Genomic DNA, 13,059 nt, shown 5'->3' on the forward strand with positions numbered 1-13,059 from the left:
TGAAAAAAAACTGGCATTTTGGTCAACCAGATAGCAGCACTGTTTTCAAACTGCTTTTAGACATCTTCTGTAGCAATGCTCCCCTAGCATCCATCTGTAGATTTTAGAACCATCTATTTAGTTTTCCAATTTTTTTAACTTGCATCTTACAAATGGGGGGGAAGCTTAACAAACTGTTTGGGATGCAAGGGGATCTTTGGATAAAGCAAAGATTTAAAAGAATTCTGAACTGCATAGGAAATGGGAAATCCTACCACAAGTAAGTTAAGATCTCCATCCATGATTAGACCAATTACATTTTGAAGGAAACTGCAGGTGTCTTCCTGAAGCCCATCTTCTATGATCCTTGAAAAAATTATGGATGGCAGATATAGCCCCGGAGGATTGGAGAAGGGTGCCTGTTATTCCTAGCTCCCAAAGGGGAAAAGAAGCAGCCTGAGGCCAGTTAAGCTGCCTGCTTAATTCTGATAGTGGGAAAAATTCTGGAACAGATTAGACAGCAATGAATTTGTGAAATTTAAAAAGGAATGCATTATTTGGCAGGAAACTGCAGATTTTATTGATAATTAATCATATCAGATAACAGATAACCTGATCTACATTTTTCATAGGTGTTCAATTTAGTTGATCATAATAATATAATAAACATAGCATGCCTTGACTGATTTTCCCAAAAGATTCTAGTAGAGATAATGGCAAATATGGACTGAACTATGTTATCTTTAGATGGATACAGAGCTGGTTAAAAATTTATACTCAGCATGTCAAGAGTGATTTGCTTTTCACCTGGTTTCTTCTCTGCTCTCAAATTGACAACAATCGGGAGGGGGGGTTGAATTGTATGGGGTGGGAATGGAATGCCAAGACTCCGTTTGCAGATTGTGAGGCCCTGCCCTTCCCTTCAATTCCACACTGTGCAGGTGTTTCAATGGTCCAGGCAGTTCCCATGACAAAAGGAGCGGTCAAAATAGGAATTCAAGTTTAATTATGTGGGCATTTGAACGGAAAATCCAGAGCTGGTTTTGCTTCTTTTGTGCCAATGAAGTGTAGTCAATAAAAATATTACTTTTGGGAAGAACAATGTCCCAGGAGTTCCTTTCTTGGATTCTCTATCTGAACATTTGACACAGCAAATATACACCCTAAATCTTTGTCATGTTGGAAGGAAGTGCTAAGTGGCAAACAGGAGATCACTGAGCTGTTCAACATAAATATAAATGACTTGCATGAGGATTATAAAATATAATTACTCAATTGGGAAAGTAGCCATGAATATAGTGAACAGTAGCAAGATTCAGGAGGACCACAATAATAAGACACAATGAGGAGGAATTAGCACAATGAATTTCAAGAGGAAAAACACAAATTCTCATATTTAGGTAAGAAAAATAAAATGGATGAATATAGAATCAGAGGAATCACATTAAATACAGCTGTATATACAACAAGAATCTGGGCATCTTGACTAACATGATACATGTAATGCAGTTGCATAAAAAGCAAATGCAGTTCTAAATGAACAGAAAGCTAATAGTGTCAAAATCAGTAGGAGTCATGATTCTTCCTTTTCTGTATTATTCATGTTTCAACTAAAACATTGTACCCAGTGCTAGACTTCCAGTTTGGCATCATAGCGAGATGGGCACAGGAAAGCAGGGCTCTGGTTACTGCGGATGATTTCACCCTGCTGAGGGCCCCAAAAGGATCTAAAGTCGCCCCGGAGAGGCGACAAAAAAGGAGGGGACCCTCATTGATCATGGACAGACAGTGGTCGATCCGTTTGATCCGAGCAAGCCCTCCCAAACAGCAGGGGAAAGACTGGCCGCATTTATGACAACTGGCCACTACTGACAGCTGAGGAAAGCACTAATTAGCAAAACCTGAACATCATGGCTGGAATTGGGTGAGAACATTATCCTTTCTCTACAACTTTAAAACTTCTTCCCTGAAAAAGGTTTCCCCAAAATGTGTGAGACACGGCCAAAGCATACTTTGAGCAGGGGTCCCCAACCCCCGGTCCATGGATCAGTACCAGTCCACGGCATGCCAGCAACCGGTCCGCACAAACAAGCAAAGCCCCATCCATGGGATGCAGGCACACAAAACCACGCCTCCTTCGGTCCATGGAAAAACCTCTCTTCAGGTAACCAGTCCCTGCTGTCCAAAAGGTTGGGGACCTCTGCTTTAGAGGTTTAGTTATAATGTACATGGCAAAAAAAAAAATAAGGAAAAAAACAACAACAAATGAAGTTAAAGGAAGACCTCAAAAAACTGGAACTAGAATTACAAATAGACTCACAAAAGAAAACTTGTAAAAAGCAAATGGAGATAATAAAATACAAATTAATCTTAACAGAAGCTGAAGAAATGGTCCAACAAATTAAAACGGCAAAACAAAACTTCTTTGAAAATGCTAATAAACCGGGTAGATGGTTAGCCTATAAATTGAAAAAAGAAAAGGAGAAGAAATTGATAAACAAACTACAGGATGGCAAAGGATGTTTACAATTTCAAAATGAAACAATAAAAAATAGTCAAAGAATTTTATGAAAAACTATATGACATAGAAGAAATCCCTAAGGAAAAAATAACTCAATATATGGAAAAAGCTAAATTACCAAAAATAACTGAAAATTATAAAAACATGTTAAATGAAAAAATAACGATGGAATTAACGGAGGCTATAAAAAGATAGAAAAATAATAAGATCCCAGGACCAGATGGATTACCAGCAGAGTTTTATAAATGTTTACAAGACACATTAAGCTTACCAATGAAAGAGGTTTGCAATGAAGCCTATCAGAGGCCAAAATACCAAACACTTGGACAGAAGCCAATATTACTCTAATTCTAAAAGAAGACTTAGATCTGACCTAGATAAAGAACTATAGATCATATCATATTAAACATGGATTATAAACATTTTGCTTCAATAATAGCAGAGAGATTGAAAAGATTTTTGACCGAATTTATTCATTCAGATCAAAATGGATTTCTACCCAAGAGACAATTAAAAAACAACTTAAAAATCATTTTGGATACATTGGAATACTATGAAATGCATCCAGGGAAACAAATCGCACTAATTTTCCTAGATGCACAGAAAGCTTTTGATAATGTAAATTGGAAATTTATGATTCAACAATTAAACTGTGTGGACTTTGGAGAAAAATTTATAAATATAATTAAAACAATATATCTTAGACAAACAGCCAAAGTAATTGTAAATGGAGATTTTACAGAGAATGTTAATATAAAAAAGGTACAAGACAAGGGTGTACATCAGGGATGGCGAACCTTTTAGAGACCAAGTGCCCAAACTGCAACCCAAAACCCACTTATGTATCTCCGCTGCCTGGTGGGCATGGCCCATTGGGTGGATATGGCCATTTGGGTGGGCGTGGCCGAGTGGGTAGGCGTGGCTGTGGTAGTTAATTCAGACTGGGTGGGACTAAAAAGTTCAATCAATCAATTCCAACTTTGAGAGATCTTTTTTTTTCCTGCAAGAAGTTGAAATTGATTGATTGAATCTTTTTTTGTTTTTGCACATGGCGGCGGAGGCCTAAAATGAAAAGGTTTTATAAAACCCAGCTGAAGACCTAGGACTGGGGCGATGGTGCGCATGCCCACAGAGAGGGCTCTGAGTGCCACCTCTGGCACCCGTGCCATAGGTTCGCCACCACAGGTGTACATTATCTCCATTACTATTTATACTAACTTTGGAAGTGTTGAATAGAAATGTTAGACAAGACCCAGAAATTAAGGGAATGGGGATAAAAGATGAAAAATACAAACTACAAGCATTTGTGGATGACTTGGTATTTATACTAGAAGACCCCTTGGAGACAAGTTCTAAATTATTGAAAAAATAAATAAAAACAAATAAATAAAAATAAATAGCTACCAGCAAAATAGAGGAAGCAAGCAAGTCCTCCTGTTGGCACCCTTTTTACCGCACTTGCATCTAAAACTAAGAGCGCACACACCTTGCACTTGACCTTTTTCGGTTCCGTCTTCTTCCTCTTCTTCCTCCTGATCAATTTTGGATTCTGCCTGGAGCGTCCGATTATTGTCCAAGAGTGACAGAGAAGGAAGAGCAGAGGCCCCTATGGCTGCTGCTTGCACAACCGAAGGATGAGGCTTCATTCCGTGTTCAGAAAAGTGAGTGCTTTCTTCTTCCTCTGTCCGGGAGCAAAAAGAGGAAGGACGCCATGCACACCAGACCGGTAAGAATGCTCACTGCCCTTAGGCTTCCAATAAAGCATTCTAGAGCAAAGCACAACAGAGTCTTGAGAGTAATTGCAGCCACTCGCTATTTCTCCCGTGGGAGAGGCTTCTGGCATGACTGCTCCCTGCCTTGACTTCAAGGCTGCTTCACGGTTCTGCATCTACCCGGGACACAGATAGGCTCAGAACAGACACTGTAGCCACATTTATATGTGTCTCCATTAAATCAATGGTAAAATTAAGTTCTTGTTTCATAGGCAGTGCTATTTTGGAATAAAAAGTTAATGTGAAATTAATTGTTCCAACTGGAGCAAAACTATGACTAGACGAGGCCTTGCCAGGAATAGGTAGCAATTCTTAACAATCAAAACAAGGAAATATTTCAGCCAAAGGATCTAATTTCTTCTGTTTATCTTATTTTATGGATTTGATGTTTACTCCACCTTTATTTCTGGCCAGCTCAAGATAGTCTATACGTCCCATGCTCTGGCCTCTTGTTTTCTCACCAGAACCCTGCTGTGGGATGGTCTGGATTGGCTGCCATGTGCAACTCAGTCTCCCATTTTCAAGCCTGGCTCTTCAGCGCCATGTCAAGACTGTTTGCCTTTTCATGGCTCTGTGTTGGAAAAGAAAGGTCCCAGCTTCAGGCTGAAAAACGCCAAGCAGGATTGGGTCTCACTCCCTTTGCCTCTGGGATTGCAAACCTGTGAACAACCCCGAGCAAGAAGAATGTAGTTTCCATGCAAGATGATGCGTGGGGCAACTCTCCTGGACTACAGGCAGTGCATACAGCTTCTGCCTTCAGTTGGCTTGCTCTGTTAGTGTTGTGGCTGAAATTAACCAAGCTCAGAGCACCAGCTCTTCCCCTGCCTCTCCCCAAGCAGCCATTGTTCCTGGTTGCCAAAGGGAAACTGCACAGTCACTTAAGTGGTTTCATTTGCATGGAAGATACTTCAAGAATCATATTGGCCCCACAGCCCAACTATTTCTACTCAAAGGATTTGTTTTTACTTCTATATTTGTTTATCACACTAATCTGAATGATTAATGTGAAGATATACCTAAATCATGAGGGGATGCAATGGCTCACTGGTTAAAGACACTGAGCTTGTCAGCTGGAAACCTGGGGTTCAGGACCTGAATGCCATGCAATAGAGTGAGCTCCCATTACCTGCCTCATCTCTGGCCCACCTAGTAGTTTGAAACCATGCAAATGTGAGCAGATTAATAGGTACCATTCTGCTGGGAAGGTAACAGTCTTCTGTGTGCCTCGGCATATAGTCATGACACCAGAAAGGGTCTCTGGACGATGCTGGTTCCCTCAGTCAAGAAATAAGAGATAAGCACTAACCCCTAGAGCCAGACACGACTGGACAGGGGAAATCTTTATCTTTATCTTACACCTACATTGCTCCTCCAGGAAGAAGTCAGAAGGTTTATTCCGTATTCAAAGGGAAAGAAAACCAATTAAGTGGCAACCTTCCTTCTGTGGAAATTGACACAAGTACTTCTAGGACAGTGGTTCTCAACCTGTGGATCAGGACCCCATTTGAGGTCGAACGACCATTTCATGGGGGTTGCCAAACAAGGCTGTCCGCCATTTTTTTTCCCCTTTTCCTTGGCCACGCCCCTGGTACCCGGTGATGTATAAGTGGTTGGGGGTCACCACAACATGGGGAACTGTATTATGGGATCACGGCATTAGAAAGGTTGAGAACCACTGTTCTAGGAGATATTCTGCCCTAATGGCTAAATAAAATGAATCTGTGGTGAGGCACATTGTTTCTGCCTCTTTATCCTTTTTCCTGGCATTACCATCACTAGACTTCTCTTCAGAAGTAGAAAATTAGAGCTCCAGAGAGTTTCTTTAATAAAAGACAAAAGGAGTTTGCTCTTTTCCATGGACAGAAAAGGCCAGAGCAAAACACCTGCTCCTTGCTGGCTGCCACAGACCTACCGGCCACAGGGCCCTCCCTCACCATTATCCAGATTCAATCCTTCTTGGTCGCCTTGAATCTTCTTTTGTTCCTCAAAATATTCCAGCACTTCAATAGGCAGCTTCTCTCCAGGCATCCGAGGAGGCAACAGAAGGATATGGTGGTTATCATAGCCCTTCAGCATCCGCAAAATCTGCAGTCAAGATAGGGCAAATCACAAAGACTTTCTGAGCATGGCACTCTCAGACAGTCCAGATGAGGATTTATTTTGAAATGCTCTGTCCATCTAGATTTGTTCTTATCTTAGAAACTCTTGTTTCTTTTTAAAAGAACAATTTCTACAATTCTAGATGTCACCTATCACTTTTTTCATGGCTTGGGACTGGGCTATCAAAGGAACCTTCTTCTCTCAGATGTTTCTAATTGCCTAGTTCAATCAATAAGTTGGGCATGAGTCTCATCAGTCAAGAATACGAAGAGTTGTACCTTGTTCCCAGAAAGTGCAAGCACCCAAATCCATTCAGTCTAGTTTGGACTGAGCCAAAGCCCTTTGCACCTTATCCAAACCACAGGAGTCTCTAGGGCACTAGGACTGGACATACACAGCATCCCTCAGGTAACCCAGCATGGAGATGTAAAGCTAGGTATCATCATCATACTGATGATATCTCATTTCAAGCCATCAGATCACCTCATGCAGATGTTCAATAGGAAGAAAGAGAGGACCAGGCTCTGTGGCACCCAACAAGTTGCTGGACGTCTTCCCTCCATCCACACCAACTAAACAGACCCTGAGGACGGAGAAGCAGCACAACACAGCGCCCCCAACTCCTGAAGCTAGTCCAGAAGTATATCATGATCAACAATACTGAATGCCACTGACAGGTCAAAAGAGCAAGAATGCCCCCATCTCACTCCTGCCAGAGGTCATCCAAGAGCACAATCAATGCTTTTTTAGTCCCATAACCTGGCCTCAGTCCTGACTAAAAGCAGTCCAGACAATCCACTTCATCCAAGATCCTCTGAAGCTGCCATGTGGCCAATTTTTCCACAACATTGCCTAAAAAGGGGAAGTTGGTGACTGGATGAAAACTGTCCAGACAGTTGGGCTGAGCAATAGTCCCTTGAGGAGAGAATGCACCAGCACCCCCATAAGTTATGGGAACCAGCTCCTCCCTTGAAGTCTTGGGGATTTCAGCTTGTCTTCTCTGGGGACAGGGTCTGAGGTAGTTCAGGAGTTCATGGCCACCATTAACAGCCTGGCCCCAGGTATCCAGAGTCCAATGCATAATAGTGGTAACATCTGACTGTCAGAGCTATGACAAGATGTTCTGGATTTTGAGGAGATATTGCTTTCTCTCTGCCTTGATGAGATCACTCCCTGTTAAGCCTCTAGCTCTCTGTCACCTCCTGCCTTTGCAGGGAGGCTTGTCCTATTAGACCGGCTAACTCCAGGGGATTGATGGAACCAACTGGACTCCAGAAGGAGCTTGGCTGGTTCTGTAAGGTCTGCTATACAGTCCGGCCAAATGTCTACAGACATTGTGATGCATTTCTGCATCCAAAGGGCCTTTTAACTGCTGACAGAATATCTTCTTGGAGGAGCATTATTTATACAGTAAACACTTTGAGTTATTCTTAACTGGCACAAATGGCTCACCCGCTCTTCTAGAAGATACTGCTGGTCCAATTCTAAGGAGTAGAACTCAATGGGGAAGCTGCAGGGGTTCTTCACCACCACTTCAGCTTCATCCCCAATGCCGTAGGGAAGGAGAGGCCCCAGTTCCAGGAGGGAGGGGCTGAATTCAAGACGTGGCTCCAGACCTTGCCCAGAGACATTCAGCAACAGTTGCTGAGTGCTCTGCGAAATGCTTAAGATCAGGACATTCTGGTACAATTTCTAAGATGTAAAAAATAATATCACTTTATTACAAATAAGAACAGGTAAAAAGGCCCCCAAATCTTAACCCAGCTTCAGTTGGTAGTATTTGTTCAACTCAGAACAGCTGGCAAAAAAGAAAGACATATTTGGGTTCTGTCCTGTTGGAAAATAGGCATTAATGCAAAGAGCTAGCCCAAAAGATTTGCTGTCTATCTGCACTATTGGAATATAATCACTGTCTGGCCAGTCCCTTTGGAGTAGTGTTCCCTTCCTAGTGCCTGAGCTCAGAATGGAGAGCCCAGCTGCCCTTCCATATAAAGCCAACTGAAGAGCAGGAACAGCATGTGGGCAGAATCCTGGCAGGGAAGGTGAGGAAATATCCAAGTCTGATGACTCCTTAATAAATCTACTTTGCATGAGGAATTGGATGGTCTGATGAAGCCCTGCCTTTGTTTGCCTCTCCTGCCATCAATGCATCTCTGCTCTTCCTGAAAACGCTTTGGATATTTGTTGTGCTCCAAACACCTTTCTCATTTCGTACCTCTTCTCTTGGGGCAAACTTGACCTGCACATTGAGCCGCTCTCCGGGAGCCAGGATCCCATACGGGGGAATCATCTCAAAGACATGGGGCTTCTCCTTGTGTTCCCGCATTTTCCGGCGCAAGGTCATCGGCATGTGCTTAACCACCTGAGCTTACAACAAACAATGAAATCAAGAGCAAAGCATGCCTCTTTATTCCATTACGAAGAATCCTTCTGAAGGACAGCACATTCTAGAAGATGAGAATTATTGCCTCAGCCCACACCAAACTTTTGACTGAGCTTCTAGAAACACCTTTACGGTGTCCCTGGAAGTAGGGTGGGTTTTCCATCCATATGAACAAGGATGAAAGGTTTTCCTTTTGCAGGCAGCTGAGGGTCATGGAGGTCTCAAGAGAAACAAGAATTCAACTCCACCTTCTCCACTGCATAGGCATATTCCTGATCCATAGTATGTGATCAACAACTGATCAAGTAGAGGATAGGAACATAGGCTGTGTGGAGTTTTATTTTGCATTTTGAAAGATTTGCATGGAACAAAACAGAATCAAGAGTTTTGTAATCAATTCTCTGCGGCAATTCTTTTGCAAATTATATTATTAAATTTATATGAAAGCAAGAATCTTGTTTTTCATTTCTTAAAATTTTCCTGAATGTTACACAGATCCAAAGGGCTCATCTGAAGAACCAAAACTGCACCTTTCAAGCAACTTAATTTCCATCCCACCCCAAATTCCTACAGATCAAGCTGCTTTTCAAGATGCAATCAGAGAAGAGCAAAGCAAGGTCTGTTTCAGTGTTGCATTACCTTTTTCATTTGTTCATTGCTTGTGGCAAACCACTCACATACCACCTGCAGCTGGTTGTGAAGCTGGATGGTCTCCACCTGACACTGTCCACACTGGACAGCAGAGAACTCTAGATTGTCACTGGAGATGCAGAGAGATGGCATGATCACCGTGGCCCGAAGAGAGACGTGGAACGTGGGACCAGCCACCACCTGCAGCAAATCATATCAAACCCTCCTGAGCGTGATGTATAGTGTATGACTGCTATTCTCATCCAGACCCATCTATCCCCACCCTCAGAACTTCTGGCATAACCACAGTTCAAATGGGGGATTGAAACACATCTCTTGCCCCAGCGCATGCCCCAAGAGGCAAGTGGGCACAACCTTCCCTGGGGCCAGAGGTCCCGATTAGAGAGGACAATTGGAAAAAGGAAATGGGAATAATCCAGGCAATTCAGGCTCTGAAGGACAGCCCCCCATTACCCCAGTCCTGGGGAGCCATCTCAACCACTGCTCCATTCCATCCTGTTGTAAGAAGATCAGAGGATCTTCCCTTTAGCCTTTAAGTTCCTTCCCACCAAGCAGGAATGGTCTGTTTCACATATCCAAGCCAACTCCGCTAGATAAAGGCACAGTCATTCTGCTCTTGCAGTTGTTAGGATAAGCTGTTGGTTCTACAGACAGGCTAGCTAAACTGTTTGTCAGATACTAGTTCAACTCTGCTTGCCCAGCTCTCACGTCCCATCCCCTAACTTTTCCTTTCATGGGCAACACTATAACTCTGAGGTTCCCTTACAAGGATGCTGGAAGAAATCTGCTAGGCATTGCACATTCACTCCATGTTAGACTCTGGCCTTGGACAGGGCTAACTGAGGGGGGAAGGGGGGGCTGGGAGAAGTTTGCCTCTGTTAAACCTGAGGAAGTGGACACAGCTTTTCTCAGATGTCAGTCTGGCCACTTCTGCATGAGATCCAGGTCCCTCCTGGCCGATTAAGGCCGCCTGGGAGGGGTGTGTGTAATTGGTTTAGGCGAAGGCTAATTCCTCCTTGAAAGAGAGGGTGGTTCCACCTGCTCTCAAGGAAGCGGAAGTGAGCCCCTTCCTCAATGCATCATAGCCTGACCCAGCTGGTCTAGACAATTTTTGCCCGTTTTTCCTCTTTTAGGGAAGGTGGCAGTGCATAACTCTGCGAGTGTGTGCCTCTGTGTGACCCCACCTGTGTGTGTGTGTGTGTGTGTGTGTGTGTGTGTGTAAAAGAACCTTCAAAGCACCTTAATGGGCAATAACACTTCTTTCTCTCCAAGGGCACAGCCGGCACTCTGGGGGTCAAACCATATTTCAAATGTCTCTGTCTCGCAGAAAGGCAGATTCTTCACCCGATCCAGTTCAGTGTTGAAACCTGACTCAGGATAACAACAATAGAAACAGCTCTCACTACCTATGGAAAGAAGCCATTGTTCAACTCCATACATATTGCATCTCCGAGACATTCAAAGGGTACAGAGGTGTTGGTTCCCCACCAACAACTGCAGAAAGATAGATGGCGAGAAACATATCCAAGTCTGACATGCTGAGCATTGCACAGTGCTTTGGCTCAATTTTGGCTTAATGTGACATGTGAACATAGTCATTAGGAATTGTAAGTGATAGTGACTGTCTGCGGCCACATCTACATATATACATGTATGCGTGTGCATATTGAACAGACTGAACCAGGGCTTACCATTTGTTTGTTTGTTTGTTTATTGGTGCTAAGCAGCAAGCTAAACCTGGCATTATTTTTGGTCACAGTAACAGAAGCCTCTTCTGGTCTGGGGTAAAAGGGCAGCAGTAAGTTGACCCATGTTACAAACAGATAAAAGTGAGCAAGGCTAGAAAGGGATCCTGTGAGATCCTCCCTCTGTCTACTGCAATCTCCATGGCATAGGAAACGATCAGCAATGAACAAAACTACAATATTTTGAATATACTAAAAAACTACACTTGTCCAGTAAACATGGGAAGTTTCAATGTATTTTGTTCCTTTTAATTATTTGGGCCTTAAATCATTGTTTACTCTTTTAACATAGGCTAGAAAAAGATGGAATGATTCCCTTTTTGTACCTGTGTCCCGTAGGACCCGTCGATCTGCATGGAAGGAGACGGGGAAGTGGCCAGTGTTTGTGATCTTGATGATGTGAGTTCTGATGGTGCCCATGATTATGTAGCCAAAATCTAAGATATACTCAGGTAGCTGGGCTCTAAAAAAAGCATAATGTGGACGATGTTAACAAACAAGATGAGTGATATTTTCTACAAAATCTCAAATTTCACCAGTTCATTAATTTCAACCACACTAAAGACTGGCATGACCAGGCTGTGCTTATGAGGGAGAAAAAGGGAGTTAAGCAGCAAACTATAAAATCACAGAATCAGCCCATGGCAGGAATCCTTATATCATTACAGACAAATGATTGTCCAATCTTTTCTTGGAAACCTCCAGCAATGGAGCACCAACAAATCATGGAGGCGGAAATTTCTCCCTAGTTTGAGATTGGAGCTCCCACTGAAGAGCTCGTTGCTTCTTGTCCTGCTTTCAGGTGCTTTGTAGAATAGGCTGATCCTCTCTTCTCTGTGACACTCCCTCAGGTGCTGGAAGATAGATATCCTGTCACCCCGAGTCCTTCTTGTTAGGCTAGCTAGACATGCCTAGTGTCAATCATCCCTTTCATTCAGCTAGCAAAGAAAGACTCCTGGACCATTGTTTTGCCAAGAGCATACTTGACTGGAGCTTAATCTGGCGTTTTTTCACACAGATAATGCAATTAACATTCCCTTTTCCCTGGCCATCTCTCCTGTTATCAGCAAACATCCAATTAAGTGCTGGTATATTGTTTGGGTAACAGGCCTTCGGTTTCATGGGCTTTTCTGCTTTGCATTCTATTGGGTGACCTTGGTTAGCAGGTGCTCCTCATTCCTCCACAGGCATGCTTAGGTTTCCCTCTTGTCCCTGCATTCCAATACTCTTCCCTTCCCCATTGCTAATGTCAGGCTGTCAGCTTTGTGAATCTTGGGGGATGACATCTAGTTCCTTAACCATTCTTCATTTAACCCCTTCCCTTACATCTTCATGCACAGAAATCATTTCATAAGCGTTCAACCAGCTTAGAGAGGAGAAAACCACAGCTAAATTCTCAGCCTAGACAGTATGTCACCCTACTAAAGAGAGGCCCTAAAGACCAGGCAAACAGCTTTGATTTGGGAGCATGCATTTCATTGATGATTCCTTGGGAAAGCTCCTGGAAACCCATCCTCTTGGACCAGAAATAACCTATATGCACTAACTTGACCAGTTTCCGGCGAGCTCGCTGACAGGCTGCCGGGTCGTCCACTGAAGCCAAGGCCAGCAGCTTCTGTTGCTCCAGAGCGTGCTCTTGCACAAGTAGCCTTTCCATCTCCAGCTGCAGTTGTGTGTTGAGCTTAAGATACCAGGAAGAGTCAATAACTCTAACATGTCTGTGGCAGTGTTAGACTTCTACTCTTGCATCCTGATCTCACCCAAATCAGAATGTAGCCCCTTCCCCAAAGAATTGGCCTTTGGTTCCACTCCCTGAGATAGTTGTGTCATAGAGGAGTGTGGTTGCTCCTCAGAGGCTCAATTCCACCTTAGTGTCTCCACCCAGCCCAGCTGACAGTCAGATGGAAG

General features: G+C 43.3%; 1 protein-coding gene across 15 annotated transcripts in view; it reads right to left on the reverse strand.

The window, feature by feature from the left end:
- Nucleotides 1–13,059, reverse strand: part of HYDIN (HYDIN axonemal central pair apparatus protein) — a 111,618-nt gene that overhangs the window by 49,990 nt on the left and 48,569 nt on the right. For 14 of the 15 annotated variants that reach the window (XR_005557925.1, XM_039353529.1, XM_039353528.1 and 11 more), the window contains 8 exons: nucleotides 12,699–12,832; nucleotides 11,478–11,614; nucleotides 10,646–10,773; nucleotides 9,395–9,586; nucleotides 8,588–8,734; nucleotides 7,825–8,064; nucleotides 6,207–6,357; nucleotides 3,987–4,181 (listed from right to left, as the gene is read on the reverse strand). Coding sequence is in view for 13 of the 15 variants with exons in the window: in XM_039353529.1 (XP_039209463.1) it covers nucleotides 3,987–4,181; nucleotides 6,207–6,357; nucleotides 7,825–8,064; nucleotides 8,588–8,734; nucleotides 9,395–9,586; nucleotides 10,646–10,773; nucleotides 11,478–11,614; nucleotides 12,699–12,832 (1,324 nt within the window). In the remaining 2 variants the exon portion in view is untranslated. Of the gene's footprint in view, nucleotides 1–3,986; nucleotides 4,182–6,206; nucleotides 6,358–7,824; nucleotides 8,065–8,587; nucleotides 8,740–9,394; nucleotides 9,587–10,645; nucleotides 10,774–11,477; nucleotides 11,615–12,698; nucleotides 12,833–13,059 lie in introns of those variants that run through there. The other variant, XR_005557926.1, reaches the window with a different exon arrangement.

Source organism: Crotalus tigris, unplaced genomic scaffold (assembly GCF_016545835.1).
Source record: "Crotalus tigris isolate CLP2741 ecotype Arizona unplaced genomic scaffold, ASM1654583v1 scf7180000018525.42219311030:4301911, whole genome shotgun sequence".
NCBI classification, from domain to species: domain Eukaryota; kingdom Metazoa; phylum Chordata; class Lepidosauria; order Squamata; family Viperidae; genus Crotalus; species Crotalus tigris.